Raw genomic sequence first — 14181 nt, 5'->3', positions numbered from 1 at the left:
GCGCTGGGGACTTGCATTGACGTAAATCGCAAGATAACGGACTTTGTTCAGTGTGGAGGAGATCTGACTTTGCTTCGCATTTTCTTGGGCTAGCCTTGACTGCTTCTCTGTCCACCTTGTCTCGGCTGATTCATTTAATGGAACTGCCTTGATCCGAGCAAGAAGCTGATTGAGGCTGAGCTGGATAACGTGGGCAAGACATGGTATTCGGGTGATAATAGTATCATCTGACAAAGCCTGTTGGAGAGCAGTAGCTAATGTCTTGTTGTTTGATGCATTATCTGTTGTCAACCCGAATACTTTATCTTCAATGTTGTGCTCCACTAGGGTTTCTATAAGAACACTACGCAGGTAAGAGCCGGTATGTGTACCATGAAGCGGCTTAAACCCAAGTAGTACCTCACGATATACCCAATCACTGTCAATGAAATAGCCAGTAATAGCCATAAATGCCTGCGAGAATGGAGATGTCCAGCAGTCAAGCGCAATGGATATCTTTGAGCCAGAAGGCAGCGTACGAAGGATACGCTGCTGCCGGTCTTTGACTAGACTGCCCAATCGGCGACGGATGGTATCGGCAGATGGGATCACTGGAGGGGATGGGGCGGAACGAGCTTTATTGATGATGCGTTTGAATGATGGATGCTCGATCAGATGGAATGGGAGCCGGTTGAGAGTAAGAAATTGGAGGAGATCCTCCTCCCAATCTTCTTGTAAGAAGGGTATGCTTGCTGAAACTTCTCCCTAGAATAATAATAAATTAGTATAGTTACTTGATTTTATGATAGAAAATATACCTCTCGTTGTAGGAAGTTTGTAATCTCCGCTTTCTTCCCCTTTTCCGACCGTAAACAACCAGCCGTTTTCCGATGTTTCTGGATGGTTGATGTGCCATGATACTGCGCTTTGCCTGTGCTGTTCGGGCTTAGTGTATAAGGATGCTCTAGGATCTTCCCACAGCGCTTGCACATAACCTTTGGTGCGCCATCAATACCCTGAGCTACCTGATGGTAGCTATTCCAGATCTCTGTATGGCGGTTCGAATCCCATTTAAGCTTGCTTTTCCTCCCGTAGTCAGTCTCTAACCACCAGTCCACAAAATCGTTATGTGACATTGTATCGTATAGAATAAACCCTTTCCTACGGTCGGGTCCAACGCGTTTCAATAAAGGGGGGATTGGGAGGGGATCATCTGGTCTTCGGAAGTTTGAGTCGATTGTGTGTTGACTTGCGGATGGTGTGACTTGTCCAGTTGAAATATATGAGAGATCGTCAAGATCACCACCATAGAGCGACGATGCAAAGTCGGAAAGTTGGCTTTGAGACATAACATGAGAATGACATATAATATATACAAATGGATGTAAGGGGAGAAATTCTTTAACGTACAAAGGTAGAAATGCACTAAAGTTGTAGAAGTGTCTAGGAATATTGATATATCAAATATAGTAAATCATCCTACTCTTGTTGATTGGTCTATTATACTAAAATTATATGGGTCTAAAGAAATACCCCTGAGATAACCCAGTCAAGACCCAGTCAAGACCCAGTCATAACCCATTTAACCCAGTAAGAACCCAGTAAGAACCCATTTAACCCAGTAAGAACCCAGTAAACCCAGTAAAACCCCAGTCAAACCCCAATTCCCACCCCAGTTCCATTAATCCTTCTCAAAATATTTCTTCCTACCCTCCCTTCAAGTCGCATATACCAAGTAGATTAAGAGGTAGTAAGTAGTTTTGAATATAAAAGTTTACTAGATATCTATCCATAGTTATATAAGCTCTAGAATTAAACAGAAGAAGAGAAATAAATGAATTCAAAAATTATTTTACTCTGTAGATGAAAATATATATTATGTTGATGTGTGTTGAATATATATATCTGCAACTTGGGGTATACTTTGTATTTTAAATGGAATGCAATCCTACGCCTGAGAAAACCAGCAGCCAACACATACCACCTTTCCTTATGAAATAAAGCATTTGAAGAAGTAATTAATCTTGAACCAGATATATTACTTTGGAGAACGAGGTTATTTCTTAAAATTTCCTTTGCCTTGTTGGTAGAGAGTGTAGCATTTCGATGTAGAAACCATAACAGGGGAAAATGACAGTATGTTATTTAAATATTTATGCCATACTTTATGCAGAAACTGGGTCGAACTGGGGCTATACTGGGTTTTCTGGGGCCCCAGTCACTGGGTCTGGGTTGGGTCTGGGTTATGAGGTTTCGACCCAGACCCAGACTGGGTTGGGTTCTGGGTCGAGACCTTCGACCCAAACTGGGTCGTGCGGAAGTCTAGACAGTAGCTTTGGCAGCCAGGATTATGGTGTTGGATCTGCGGCTTCTTTAGAATGGCCCTGGCGACGCTGCTGCAGCTGAAGAGCGTGAATGGGGCAACTGGGCTGAGGAAAGAGATCACCCAGGTGATGTTGTGGTTGGTGGGGCTGGCTCCATGCCTCGAGGCACGGCAGCTGACTGGCTTAAGCTTCGTCTGCGCGAAGACCTCATCTTCAATCACAGAGCCGGTCTGGATAAGGGTGCCGTCCCAGGCTTGTATCGAGGGGGGTACTCCGGGGACCGCATAGTTGTACCATTTCTGGGGGACTTTAACGCTGTGGGCGTTTAGTGCGTCCTTGATGGCATTGAGCCCCTGTTCAGTGATGAGGCTAGGGCGGGCTAGGGGGCCGGGCGTGATCGCCCACCCTGTGGCAGTGCGGGTGATCTTAGGAATGTCGGTGTGAGGTGCGACTCCTTTGAGGGCACTCTCGAGTTGTTTTCGTATCGCATATGGTTCCTTGCGAGCAAGGCGGTCTTCCTGCTTTAGGACTACCAGGATGCGAGGGTCGTCTCTTTGTTGGGAGGTGAGGGTTGACCCACTCCGGGCCGACGTCGGGGCGGCCTTACTGGATATGGCTACCCGGTGGGTACCCTTTGCCTGAGATTCGATGTCAGGGTTTTTCGGGGTCTGGGCGATCCCCGCCCAGGTTGTGGGTTTTTTGGAGGTTGTCTCCGGGTCGCTTCGGGCCCTGATCGAGGCGAAGTCGTTGCCATCGGTGCTCGCAAAGTAGGTTGTAGAAATGAAATTCACCACCTGGGAGCTAATCTGGTGTGCGATGGGTCGCTTGTCGTCTTTGCAAGAGGCGACGAAGGTGTCAACCGTCTTGGCGAAGGTCTCAAAGACCTCCCTCAGGAGTTTGGCCTCTCGGGCCTTTGCGTCCAGCCGCTCGGTGATGGCAGCAGAGGCGGACACGGTTGTGGTTATGGCGCTGGCACCTTTTGGGAGAGGACCGGGGGGCAGCTGGCCCTTTGGTGCTTTCATCCGTTTTCCAGCGCGCGTGTTGAGGTTGGTAGGGGAGGGGGGGTCGGGGGGCCGAGTGTATTCGGCATTTCGCGCGTCCATGGGACAGTCGGGGGTGGATGGACCAGCCATGATGGGAGGGTCACCGGAAGGGTTGAGCGATTAGAATAGAGACAGTCTGGAAGTCTGGGAGCCTTTTCTCAAAGGTGCCCCTATTTCGCAGATGGTTGTAAAGGTGAGGTCGTTGGGAAAGCATTGAGCAGAGAGCTACCAAAAGATGAAGAGCTTGATTTCTCTCAGATTCTAGAGCTGCTTTAGGGTGGCACCACGCGCGGGGCTGCAAGACGTGTTGACTCCATTCCATGGACTGGCTCAAATTCATATCGGTTGCAGTGGTAATATGGGCGATTGCCCAGAAGGTTGTCTACCACTTATTGTAGCATGATGGGGTTCAGGAGGTCAGTGAAGTCCGTAGTAGGCTACTTGCCAGGTCTTTTTCAACTGCACTCGGGGCACGCAAGCAGGCCAGAAGACTGGCGAGGCGGTGTTCGCACAAATACTCCGAGGCGGGGACACGGAATGGGCGACGATGGCGAAGCATGGCAGGACCTGAGAAGGCACGGGTAACACACAAAGAGACAGACTTCACTGACTCCAAAGCAAGGCAAGTGCAGCGATGGGTCCGAGAGGGCCGCGCGGAGCTATATTGTAGTTGCCTAGGGACAAGCTAGTACCATACGGATTTTAGGCAAACCGGATAAAGTATCCAACTTTCGAACGGCTAGTTGGGATAACCTGGATGTCAGAGCCATTATCAGAAGCAATTTAATGAGTGAGGTTCCGCTGTCTGTAGCGGTGCGTGGGTCTGGGATGTGTAGAGGAGATAGTAATCGTGGGAATTGGTTAGTGTGGTGTTTGCAGTAGAACAAGATGGTCTGGGATGGTCTGGAGAGAGGATCACACGAATACTGGCTTTGACGAACGCCTTCAACAGGGTCTCTATGCAGGGTTGATATCAAGGGAAAAGCCAGCACTCAGTCAGGATTGTTCCGAAACAAGCCGTGAAGGTCGAAATTTTAGTTGGGAGCCATTGTATGGAGCTCGACAAGGAGAGTAACCGTTGTGAAGTCATTAGAATTCTGATAGGCCCGGCACTTCGGACACTCCCTCGTAATTCATTGTTGTATGCAAAAAAGGCTCTAAATCGCCAACCCCTGAGCGAAGAATGGCCATGATGGACCGCTTCGCGTTGGGAAAATGGGAAAATAACGCGAAATAGACGCAGTCATACACAGTGTCTCAGGATTACTGGGTCTGGTGATGATTTTCGCGGAACGAAATTACCTGGCACACCGTTTCCGAAGATTTCCCTTGCACCAAAAAATCGTGGCTCTTGGAGAATAATTCAGTTGGGCTTCTGAATCAGAGAATAAGAGACGGTGGCTCTCCCATCCAAGTTGCAATCGATGCAGTTTTACTGCTCCCTTATCCTACATAGGCCTGCACGCAGACACACGGCAGGTAGAAAAGACTCCCTTGTAGGCGGAAATCGTAGTCCTCATCCTAAAAGGCCGTTTGTACAATTCTTTGGTCAAATACAGCTCACATGCTGGCTTTCGTTGGATGCGGGACGGAATTTCGTTTTCAAATTGGCTGGACTGCTCTAGGGGGTTTTTTCCACGTCCACAGAAGTGGAGGCCACAAATGGGCCTGCGTCCAAACGACATAGCTGCTTCGCTCTTTTGAGGCGACGTCCTCTTCGAGTCAGAGATTGCTCAAGACGGGTGTGTGATGGCGACCACTAAGCGGAATCACCGTATGGAGGGCGCATATCGGTGAGAACTCGCGTGCAAAAGCCGGCAAAGTAGAAGCATAGCAGGCAAGCACAACGACAGACTCCATACGGGTCCAATAATCTAGAGGAGCAACTGCCCGGAAGCCAAGAATAGCTATCCAAGGAAGAAACGAGGCCTAGATCGAGGCAATGTCGAGAAAGAGAACGAGGAGTAGCTCTGTGCTTCTTGTAAACGATGGGTACGGTCACGGCAGCTGATTTGACAACGTCCCAGGCAATGCGTATATCAACAGCCAGGGTGCAGAAAATTAAGGTAACATCCCGAGCTATCCTCAATTCCTGTCAAACTGCATGGGCTTACTAAATTCGACCCCAGTTACCCGCTGGTTGCTGTGAACAAAGATGCCGTGGAAACTGGCCCAGGAGCGCCTTGAAAGCTCAGGTGAGTGAGAACACAAGGACATGGGCTGGATTGACCGCAAGTAAGAACCCCAAAATAGCCCCGAAGATTTCAAGGCTACAGAGGAGAAACCTTTGAAAGCGTCTTCAGCCTTAGAACGACCAGTGATTTGGTATTTTTTGGCCAGGAGCTTTCTCTTTTTGTTATAGCTCACCTTGTGTGCTGAAGACAGCATGGCTGCTAATTTCACCGCCACGTCCACACTCGTGCTAACTGCCTTGTTAATTGATGTGGGGATTTGTTAATTTTCTTGGGTTTGAGGGCCCGGTGTAGTTTCCGATAGAGATGAGATGCCGTCGATGGGGTTTACGTCTTTCCCGCTGACGTTGTGTTCCATAACATTTGGAAATCGGAAGACACATAGGTGCCGGGTACTTCGACATTGGCCAAAGACCGAGGTGCCAGAGAATATATGAAAAGAGATGCGTACACGTGGCAACGGGTGTTCAAGACCAGCAAGTTGACTTGTGGTTGTATTCAAATAGGTCTAGGGAACACGATGGGTGTTTCGTCAAGCACAGCGTGCATGGGATGCCGAGGTGTTGGTGGATTTTACTAGGTCTACAAAAGTGTACAGCAAGAAACAATTCGGTGCAGGGGTATGCTTTACTTACATGGCTTGTGGTACTCTTCATCGAAATGGATACAGTTGGATGAAGAGTTGACTCTAGGCTAGGTCTTGCTAGCCGTAGGTAGAGACCAAGAGGAGTCCAGAGAAGGAGGCGGTATTTGTTGTAGGGCTCTCAACATAAGTGCGCACCTTCCCTCCAGGGCTGCATCCAAAGGTGAAAAGAGCGAGTGGAGTTCCTCCTGTGCGGGCTAGTAAGATGATTACCAGAAGCCAATGTACCTTGATGGAAGAATCCCCTATAATAGATTAAGATGGGTAAAGAATGACGGACTTGAGATGGAGGATGATGGTTAGGGGATGATGGTGTGGAGGGAAGGGGGAGATAATCACATGAATCATGGTGGCCATGGGAATTGGATGTGTACAGATCTTTACGCTGCTGGTTAAAAGCCAGGCATCTGATTCACAAAAATGATAGCGTATTCACACTTCAAACTTGCTTTACTTGATTTCGGCCTTGCAGACCATTGCGCAGCCTAGTGTATCTAGACAAAGGTAGACCCATTCGTGTTTCATTCCATTTACTTCCATTTAAACCCAGCCAATAAACCTCTCTGTCTCTTGAATTGTCTCGTTAGTTTGTTTTTAAATATATCAAAAAACTAGAGCATGAATCGAGGCACGGCAATCATGTTTCAATTTGGTACATCTACTAGAACATGTCATCATCAGACTGGAACCCCAAGTCTCGATCCAGATCGCCAGTTATTTCGGACCTTGCGTCGTTCATTGACTGATGACGGGAATGAACGGAGCCAAAGTTATCTGTGTCCCTCAAAGTAAAATAGAATGAAGGGTCATAGTTTGGATCCCGATCTAGTGGAGGAGTTGTCTTTTCGGGGTTGCGAAAGGCTTCTGTGTTGCTATACTGGTTCAAATCGGTTTCTTGGAATAGCTCTTGTGCCCAGTCAATGGTGTCTTGGTCTTGGGGTGGTGGTGATAAATAAGGTTTATCTGGGTTGTGGGACTTCATTGGATTGGGAGTTTGGATGTCTGAAAAGGAGTCGATGTCGATGGAGAGATAATTGAAAAAGTTGTTGTCTATAATGCTGAGGTCGGAATAATGGTCGAAATCAATGGGCAATGTAGGTTGCGCAGGTTCAAATGTGGTTCCCATGCTGAAATTTGTTTGATGCATTATATGATCTTGCGTAGACGTAGTCCGTGTTGACCGCTTGGGAGCCTCAGTTACACTGACAAGTGAATGTGGTTGGGTGTGCGATATAGAGTTGGCATTGCTCAATTTCCTAGTCGCCAAAGATGTGGCAGGAGCGTCGAGGTTGTATTCCATGACTTGGAAAAATGTACTGGAGGCACCTGCCTGCATTTTAATGGCGGCCTCAATGTTGGCAAATTCTTGCCCGGCGGCTGGATAGATGTCCTTAAGACAGTGGAGGACTTGGATACAACGATGGAAATTGTCGACACTGCTTTCGCGGACAGCGGGGTCGTCAGACATGGTGTTGGTTAAATGCGCCACCGCGGCAGGTAGAATGACAGTCACCCCAGACTGTGGTAGGAACCTTGTGAGGTTAAGGTGGTTTAAGCCTTTAATAATATGTGTGATACCCGCAGCAGCATCGTTCATTTTAATACGGGCAGCATTGCGCCAGCCCGTCCCTTTTGAGGTACTCGCCCAAGGCCGGTGAAGGGCGCTACTAGTAGCATGGTAGAGCATACGTAGCATCGCACCATGAAGTAGTAGCACATCCTCGCCATCATGGAAATTCTTCCCAGACTTCGGGATGAATTGTGCATCTTTAGGAAGCGCGCTAAGCCACAAGTCAAGTTTCTGGCCGCATCGCGCAAACTCAGACTCGGAAGCCTGTCGAGGGACAAGTGTGACTGTAGTCCGGTCCGTAGCTCCAAATTGGCGCTGAGATGGTGTATATTGCGCGAATATAACCCTTCCAATACATTGACAGAGCTTCACCTTCTCAATAAACATGGTAGCAAGGCGTTTCTGATGAGAGACATCTTGGAGTTGGCGGCAATAGAACTTTGATACCACATGAGGAGAGAAAGGTTCAAAATCAAAATCATCCAGTTTGAGCATCGGGACATTGCTTGTTCCATCGTTTACCTGAAGCGGACGCCGCATGCCCATGGCGATCAGGCGATCCCTAGAGTACAGACACCACCAGAGTCGAGAACGGAGCCTTCGGCTCCGTATATTAATTTCACCCGATGAAGGGTCTTTGTTTAAACCGATCGAATGTGCTTGCGTGTTACAGACTCCAATCCAATCCCAAATATCTCGCTGAGGACTGTTCTCCGAATCAGCCCAGTAGGTCATCAATAGCAATGCTTGGAGAATCTCGATGCGATCCTCTTCGCAGTCGAGGAAATAGAGTAACTATTGGTTGCAAGTTAGTTGGATGAGATGGCGAGCACTCGAAGAAGAACAAACCCTTAATCGCGTAAAGAACGCATTACGCGCACTTTTCCGCGTCGAATACCCGGCATCCTGCAGATGCTTGAGGTCGACAAAGGCTGTACCAACAAACATGACTGCCTGAAAGAGTAAGATGCTAACATTTCCCTCTGGGTCATTTTCAGCGACACAGCGTAAGAACTCTTGCAAGTTCAGAACAGGCATAAAACTGTGCACCCATTTTATGTAGCAGCGAAGAAGCTCATCCCGCAACCCGCTCTCTGGAATTGAGAGTGCACCACGGAATCTCAAGAACTCCAAGTCCTCTGGGGCGATGCGAGCTGGTAAGGGTTTTAGAAATCGGGGCTCATCGCCCAGCATCGCCGTCAGTGGATCAAAGTACGGGTCAATCAAGTCTTGAACGGCAGACACCATATTTGATAGGGGCATCGAGTACTGTACACCGGAATTTCCACGTGTCCGTCCTATCCCGGCGGGTGCTGACTCGTGCAACCATGGGGAGTGCGGATCGTATCCATGAAGATGGTGGCGCTTGAGCGTAGGCTCCTGGGATTCTGCAAACTTGCGCTTAAGACCGGGAGTAGAAGACATGACTTCTCATGTAAAATGTGGCATAAGGAACTATCTGGGAACAGAAGTATGCAATTTTGTTTCCTTCAGAGATGGCAACGCCCACGCTAAGAAGGCGGTGTTCGGAACTGGGGAAAGGTGGGGCCGTCATGTGGGGTCTTGGCGCCTGGGGTGATCGTCCCCTTTCTGAATTTTGGTTTGTCATCTTCTTGTCCTGAGGCATTTAGAATTGGTAAGATCTAGTTGTCTAGATCTATAACGATGTGAATATAGACCACCATGACTTGTTTGTTATGACTTGTTTGAAATGAACATCACAAATGTGTTTAGACTGTGCGTAAAAAAGGATGAAATTTCCTCTGCCAGGGGCTTCCTATCTCAGCGCCGCTTTAACTAGGCTCACCGAGTAAATACTTGGTAAAGGTACGTAATAAACGCACGGCCACTAAGCACTTAGTCCATGCCACATGGAATATTTGGTACCCACTGTTAATTTATATTACATGTACTTTTTCATGGCCTTCACTCTCCCTCTCATGGGTTCATATTCACTTCTATCGTTCCCCATCTTCCTGTACCTGCTCTGTTGTGGGTAAAGAATCATAATTTGCCGAAAGAGACGAGATTGCTAAAGAGAGGCGCTACAAAGAACCAGAAAAGGGTCGCTAGATTTTTATTAACCCTCACATAACTAGATAAATATCTTATCTAAGAGACTTGTTGAAACATCCATAAGACCAAAATAGTATACGTAGCATGAGAATTATTTTTAGTCCTCTAGGAAGTGTCAAAGTCTATGTTCATCCACATGCACGGGTTCCTACTGAGAGTCAGCCGCAAGTGAGCCCAGGGCATAGTCAAGTGTGCTGCTGCATCCGAAGGTCATCCATCTCACTAGCCTAGATGACCACTGATAACATATGGTTCAAGCCTCGATTGGAAGTAGATAGTATCGCTGCTTGATTGGTGGCTGACGGCCTGGTCCTTGTTGGCCATCGGGATTTCTCCTGCCTATAGTCATTTTAATGCGGCGACGGCGAACCGCTAGCATCTAAAAGACATGCGCCAACACAATATCAATATGTCCCCACGACGAAAAAGCGTATCCGTGTATCTGTATCCCAATCCCTATTCTTTAACCGCACTGATACAATCACCTCGGCTGACTAACAATGCAACCTCACTCCGCAATGCCATCCAGCTGCGCCAATGTCTGCCCAACATGCTACGAGCCGGCAACCGGACTCCCCGGGATCACCTACGGAAACGCAGAGTGTCCCCAATGCATGAGCTTCATAACCAGCGCTATGATAGTGTTGACAGGGACGACATGCTAAGCAGGGTGGGTCAGAGCTGCAGCGGAAACAGTCGTGCCTGGTGTGCTTGTCGAGACTGCAAGGGAACAGATAGGTGTAGCCAACGACCAGAAAGAAGGTACTACCAGATCAGTGGTACTTGGTGTTGGAAATACTGGAAACAACCTCGAATACTGCAATTGTAGGCTTTTTGGTCGAAAGGGAATTTCCGACACAGTGGTATGTTGCTACTTGCAACCTTGGAATGTCTTGCCAAGATGGTCATCAAAAGTAACATCGTTGCGTGTTTCAAGGTTGGAATCTTTGCTAAAATATTTCGTCGTACTTTTCGTCTTAAAATAGCATCTCCATTAAGAGAGCATCTCCATAGATTTAATGCGCTAGGCAAAGAACTGTAACATCTGTCTCTGCTTGTTGCAGTCGCTGATCGCCACCTATCGAGCGTTTCCTTCTGATTCTTGATCTTCGCACATCCGAAGAACGCCGCAAAGGTAGATTCTATTGTTGCCAAGCGTGGTGTGATATGGTCAGTGATATCCTAGCGTCTTCTTAATCTTCAGACACTTAGTCATATTCATAATGGAACAAAAAGTGGATGATACCACAGCCGGACATCCAGCAAATGGCAAAATTCCTGATATTCATGAATCTCAAAACAGGACATAGCATGTCGGATAATACATGCTCTGCCAATTTAATATTGTACAAATTATCCAATCGAAGAACTACCGAGCGAAAGATGCCCACGCATCATCTTTTCCTTTGACCGACGCCGATATGCTTCCATAGTTTCAAAAGAGGGAGCCCGAATCGCATGGTATAGAGGGCATAATCATTTTACATACTGCACAAGTTAGATGATGTCCATACGGTTGATCTCGATGGAAAGGTATTGGGTTGGCTCGACTTACGGAGGAAGGAGGAACTCTCCGAAGCTGGAGTGGAGGAACGCGATGCCGGCCTAAAACAGATTTGTTCAGTTTCCTGAATGGAATTGAGATGTTGACATTGTTGATTAGCCAAAACGTACACCGAAAATCACGATGCTGCGGACAATGGTCCTGTTTTCGGGGTTGGTGGCCTCGTCGTAGAGGGTGCTGACGAAGCCCTTCTGTTGCCGAGAGCCAGAGGAAACGATGCGCTTGTTGGGGGCCATTTCGTAGGTGATATGAGGAACGAAGGTAGAGGACGTATGTTAATGTTGATGTTGGAGTGATGATTGCACGTCGAGAAATCTGCGGGTTCGAAACTCTTGGCGTCACTGCGCCTCTAGCTCCTGTTGGCAACCGTATTTATTTTGCCCGCGCAGTCAAGGACAATGCGACAGCGTCTTCTAGCCTTTCCCTGATATTAATGTTTTACTTACTGTTGCTTTGAAGATCTCCCTCAAAAAACAATCCCATTTTACATGCTATTTATACTATTGTCTCAGAGATTGGTTGTCTTCATACTGTCCACTCAACAGGCGTCTTAGCCGCAGTTACCATGACGAACGTCGATGAGCTCTTCAAAGTGAGTTCGAAGTACATTTACTGAATTGAAGGCATACCTGACGTATAAAGAAACCCCCCACCACAGGGAGCGCTAAGCGCAAGTTCGAGCCTGTCCAAGATCCAAGTACGCCCTTTCCCCGCAAATGCGCTGGCCGCAAATCCTGACGTACTCAACAGATGAGGTCTACAAATCAGCAAAATTAGATCTGAGTGGTGATGTAAGATCAAAGGGGAAAGCCCCAATGGTAGAGGACGAGATTGACGACAGTGAAGCTGGACCCGAGCTCCCTCCAGACTTCGAGGAGGACGTCCCAGACGACGAGGAAGGCCGCTTCTTTGGAGGTGGAATGGAGCACAAGACAGCTCAAGCAATGGAATACATTGACCAGCAAGAGGACGACGATGCTCCGGTATGGAATTCGTGGTACACGGGATACTTGTCCAGGTGCTAACAGCATGCTCATCTAGCCCGAGAAATTCGATTCTGCGTGGGTGCGCCGTTTCGCATTGAATTTCGAGAGGAAGATTTCCAAAAACGCTGAACTACGAGCAAAGTTTGAGAGCGATCCAAAAAAGTACGTGGATGCCGGAATAGCTATATTCATCAGCTGCTAATGATTCTGCAGATTCATGACTTCCGAGGCCGACTTGGATACTGAGATCAAAGGCTTATCCATCCTGTCGGAGCATTCTGAGCTGTACGAGGAGTTTGCGAAGATGGGATGCGTCGCTTCCTTGACTTCTCTCTTGTCCCATGAAAATGCGGATATTGCAATAGATGTCGTCCAGATAATCAGTGAATTAACAGACGAGGACGTTGAGGCAAAGCAGGAACATTGGGATGCTCTTGTTAGCGCAATGGTATGTTGTGGTATGGCACTATCAGTAACAAGTACTAACAAAGACTAACAGATGGATGCGGATCTCATCGAATTGTTGGCCCAAAATCTCTCCCGACTCGATGAAGGGTCTGAGACAGATCGAGCGGGAATATACTATGTGTTGGGTGAGTATTCTAATTGAATTAAATATGTCACGATTTGCTAATTCAATGCAGGTGTAATGGAAAACCTAGCCTCCCAGGCTTCACATGCGGAGAAAATTGGACAGGACGCTGCAATATTGCCTTGGATCTTGTCCCGTATTCAACGAAAAGAAGCGACTGTCAGCCAAAATAAACAGTATGCCGCAGAAATACTGGCAATCCTTTTACAGTCTACCATAAAGAATCGCACAAAGTTTATTGAGCTCGACGGCATCGATATCCTGCTGCAGCTGCTAAGTGCTTACCGCAAACGCGATCCTACCAAGGAATCTGACGAGGAAGAATACGTGGAGAATCTCTTTGATGCTTTGATATGTCTTGTCGAGGAAGACGCAGGGAAAGAAAAATTTGTCGAGGCCGAAGGAGTTGAGCTTGCGCTGATCATGCTCAAGGAAGGCAAGTTCAGTAAGCCACGTGCTTTGAGAGTTCTTGATCACGCCTTGGGTGGAGTGGGAGGCGGTCCGGCCTGCGAGAGGTTGGTGGAGGCAGCTGGCCTGAAGACAGTTTTCGGAATGTTCCTGAAGAAGGTCAGCTCAGTCTTTCACAGTCAGATTGTGTTGTGCTAATATCTATCTAGCAAGAGGGACAAACCATTGAACACTTCTTAGGAATCTTCGCCTCCCTTCTCCGTCTGTTGCCGGGTGGTTCTGCTACTCGCATCCGGACGTTGGCCAAGTTTATGGAGAAGGACTATGCGAGAATCGAGAAGCTCGTCAATCTCCGGCGCGAGTATGCCGCGCGCGTGTTACCTGTCGAGCAAGCCATTGAAAAAGAGCGCCAAACGTTTGACAAAAATGAGCAAGAACTTATGGCTGGCGAATGGCTGTCGAGGAGGTTGGATGCAGGTCTGTTCTCGTTACAGGTACGATTCCTTCTCTGCGCTGACAAGGCTATTTGCTAACCACTCCAGACGATCGATGTTATTCTGGCATGGCTCATTGCCGAAGATGATGGAGCGAAGGGGAAGATCGCTTCACTTCTTGCAGACCGTGATGAAGATTTATCCCTGGTCCGCGGCACCTTGCAAGGTAAGAAACCCACAGCTCTATGCTTGCTAGATGCTAACTTGAGTAGAACAAATCGAAGGTCTTGGAGAGGAAGAGCCGGGCCATAAGGACTTGAAGGAAATGCTGAGTACTCTTTTGCAGTTTGTTTGAACAACGATGGAGTTG

At 47.8% G+C, this 14181-nt stretch overlaps 4 protein-coding genes across 4 annotated transcripts; 1 reads left to right on the top strand and 3 right to left on the bottom strand.

The window, feature by feature from the left end:
* Nucleotides 1-223: 223 nt before the first annotated feature.
* Pdw03_7676 (Zinc finger, BED-type predicted) lies at nucleotides 224-1115 on the bottom strand (the record flags this gene model as incomplete). Its single annotated transcript, XM_066101737.1, has 3 exons — nucleotides 224-237; nucleotides 519-744; nucleotides 798-1115. 3 exons carry the CDS (start codon nucleotides 1113-1115, stop codon nucleotides 224-226), a joined length of 558 nt encoding a protein of 185 aa, XP_065956820.1.
* Nucleotides 1116-2197: 1082 nt separating this feature from the next.
* On the bottom strand, nucleotides 2198-3436 carry Pdw03_7675 (putative RNA-directed DNA polymerase from transposon X-element; the record flags this gene model as incomplete). Its single annotated transcript, XM_066101736.1, has 1 exon — nucleotides 2198-3436. The coding sequence occupies one exon, from the start codon at nucleotides 3434-3436 to the stop codon at nucleotides 2198-2200; it is 1239 nt and encodes a 412-aa protein (XP_065956819.1).
* A 3406-nt stretch (nucleotides 3437-6842) lies between these two features.
* On the bottom strand, nucleotides 6843-9176 carry Pdw03_7674 (C6 transcription factor, putative; the record flags this gene model as incomplete). Its single annotated transcript, XM_014677338.1, has 2 exons — nucleotides 6843-8546; nucleotides 8601-9176. 2 exons carry the CDS (start codon nucleotides 9174-9176, stop codon nucleotides 6843-6845), a joined length of 2280 nt encoding a protein of 759 aa, XP_014532824.1.
* A 2780-nt stretch (nucleotides 9177-11956) lies between these two features.
* On the top strand, nucleotides 11957-14166 carry Pdw03_7673 (Armadillo-type fold; the record flags this gene model as incomplete). The annotated part of the gene is made up of 10 exons (XM_014677336.1): nucleotides 11957-11983; nucleotides 12034-12088; nucleotides 12142-12374; nucleotides 12433-12539; nucleotides 12591-12825; nucleotides 12877-12970; nucleotides 13022-13536; nucleotides 13587-13871; nucleotides 13920-14037; nucleotides 14084-14166. 10 exons carry the CDS (start codon nucleotides 11957-11959, stop codon nucleotides 14164-14166), a joined length of 1752 nt encoding a protein of 583 aa, XP_014532822.1.
* Between the last annotated feature and the right edge of the window lie 15 nt (nucleotides 14167-14181).

Source organism: Penicillium digitatum, chromosome 3 (assembly GCF_016767815.1).
Source record: "Penicillium digitatum chromosome 3, complete sequence".
In the NCBI taxonomy this organism is placed as follows: Eukaryota; Fungi; Ascomycota; class Eurotiomycetes; order Eurotiales; family Aspergillaceae; genus Penicillium; species Penicillium digitatum.
This window is presented reverse-complemented; position numbering and strand designations above follow the sequence as displayed.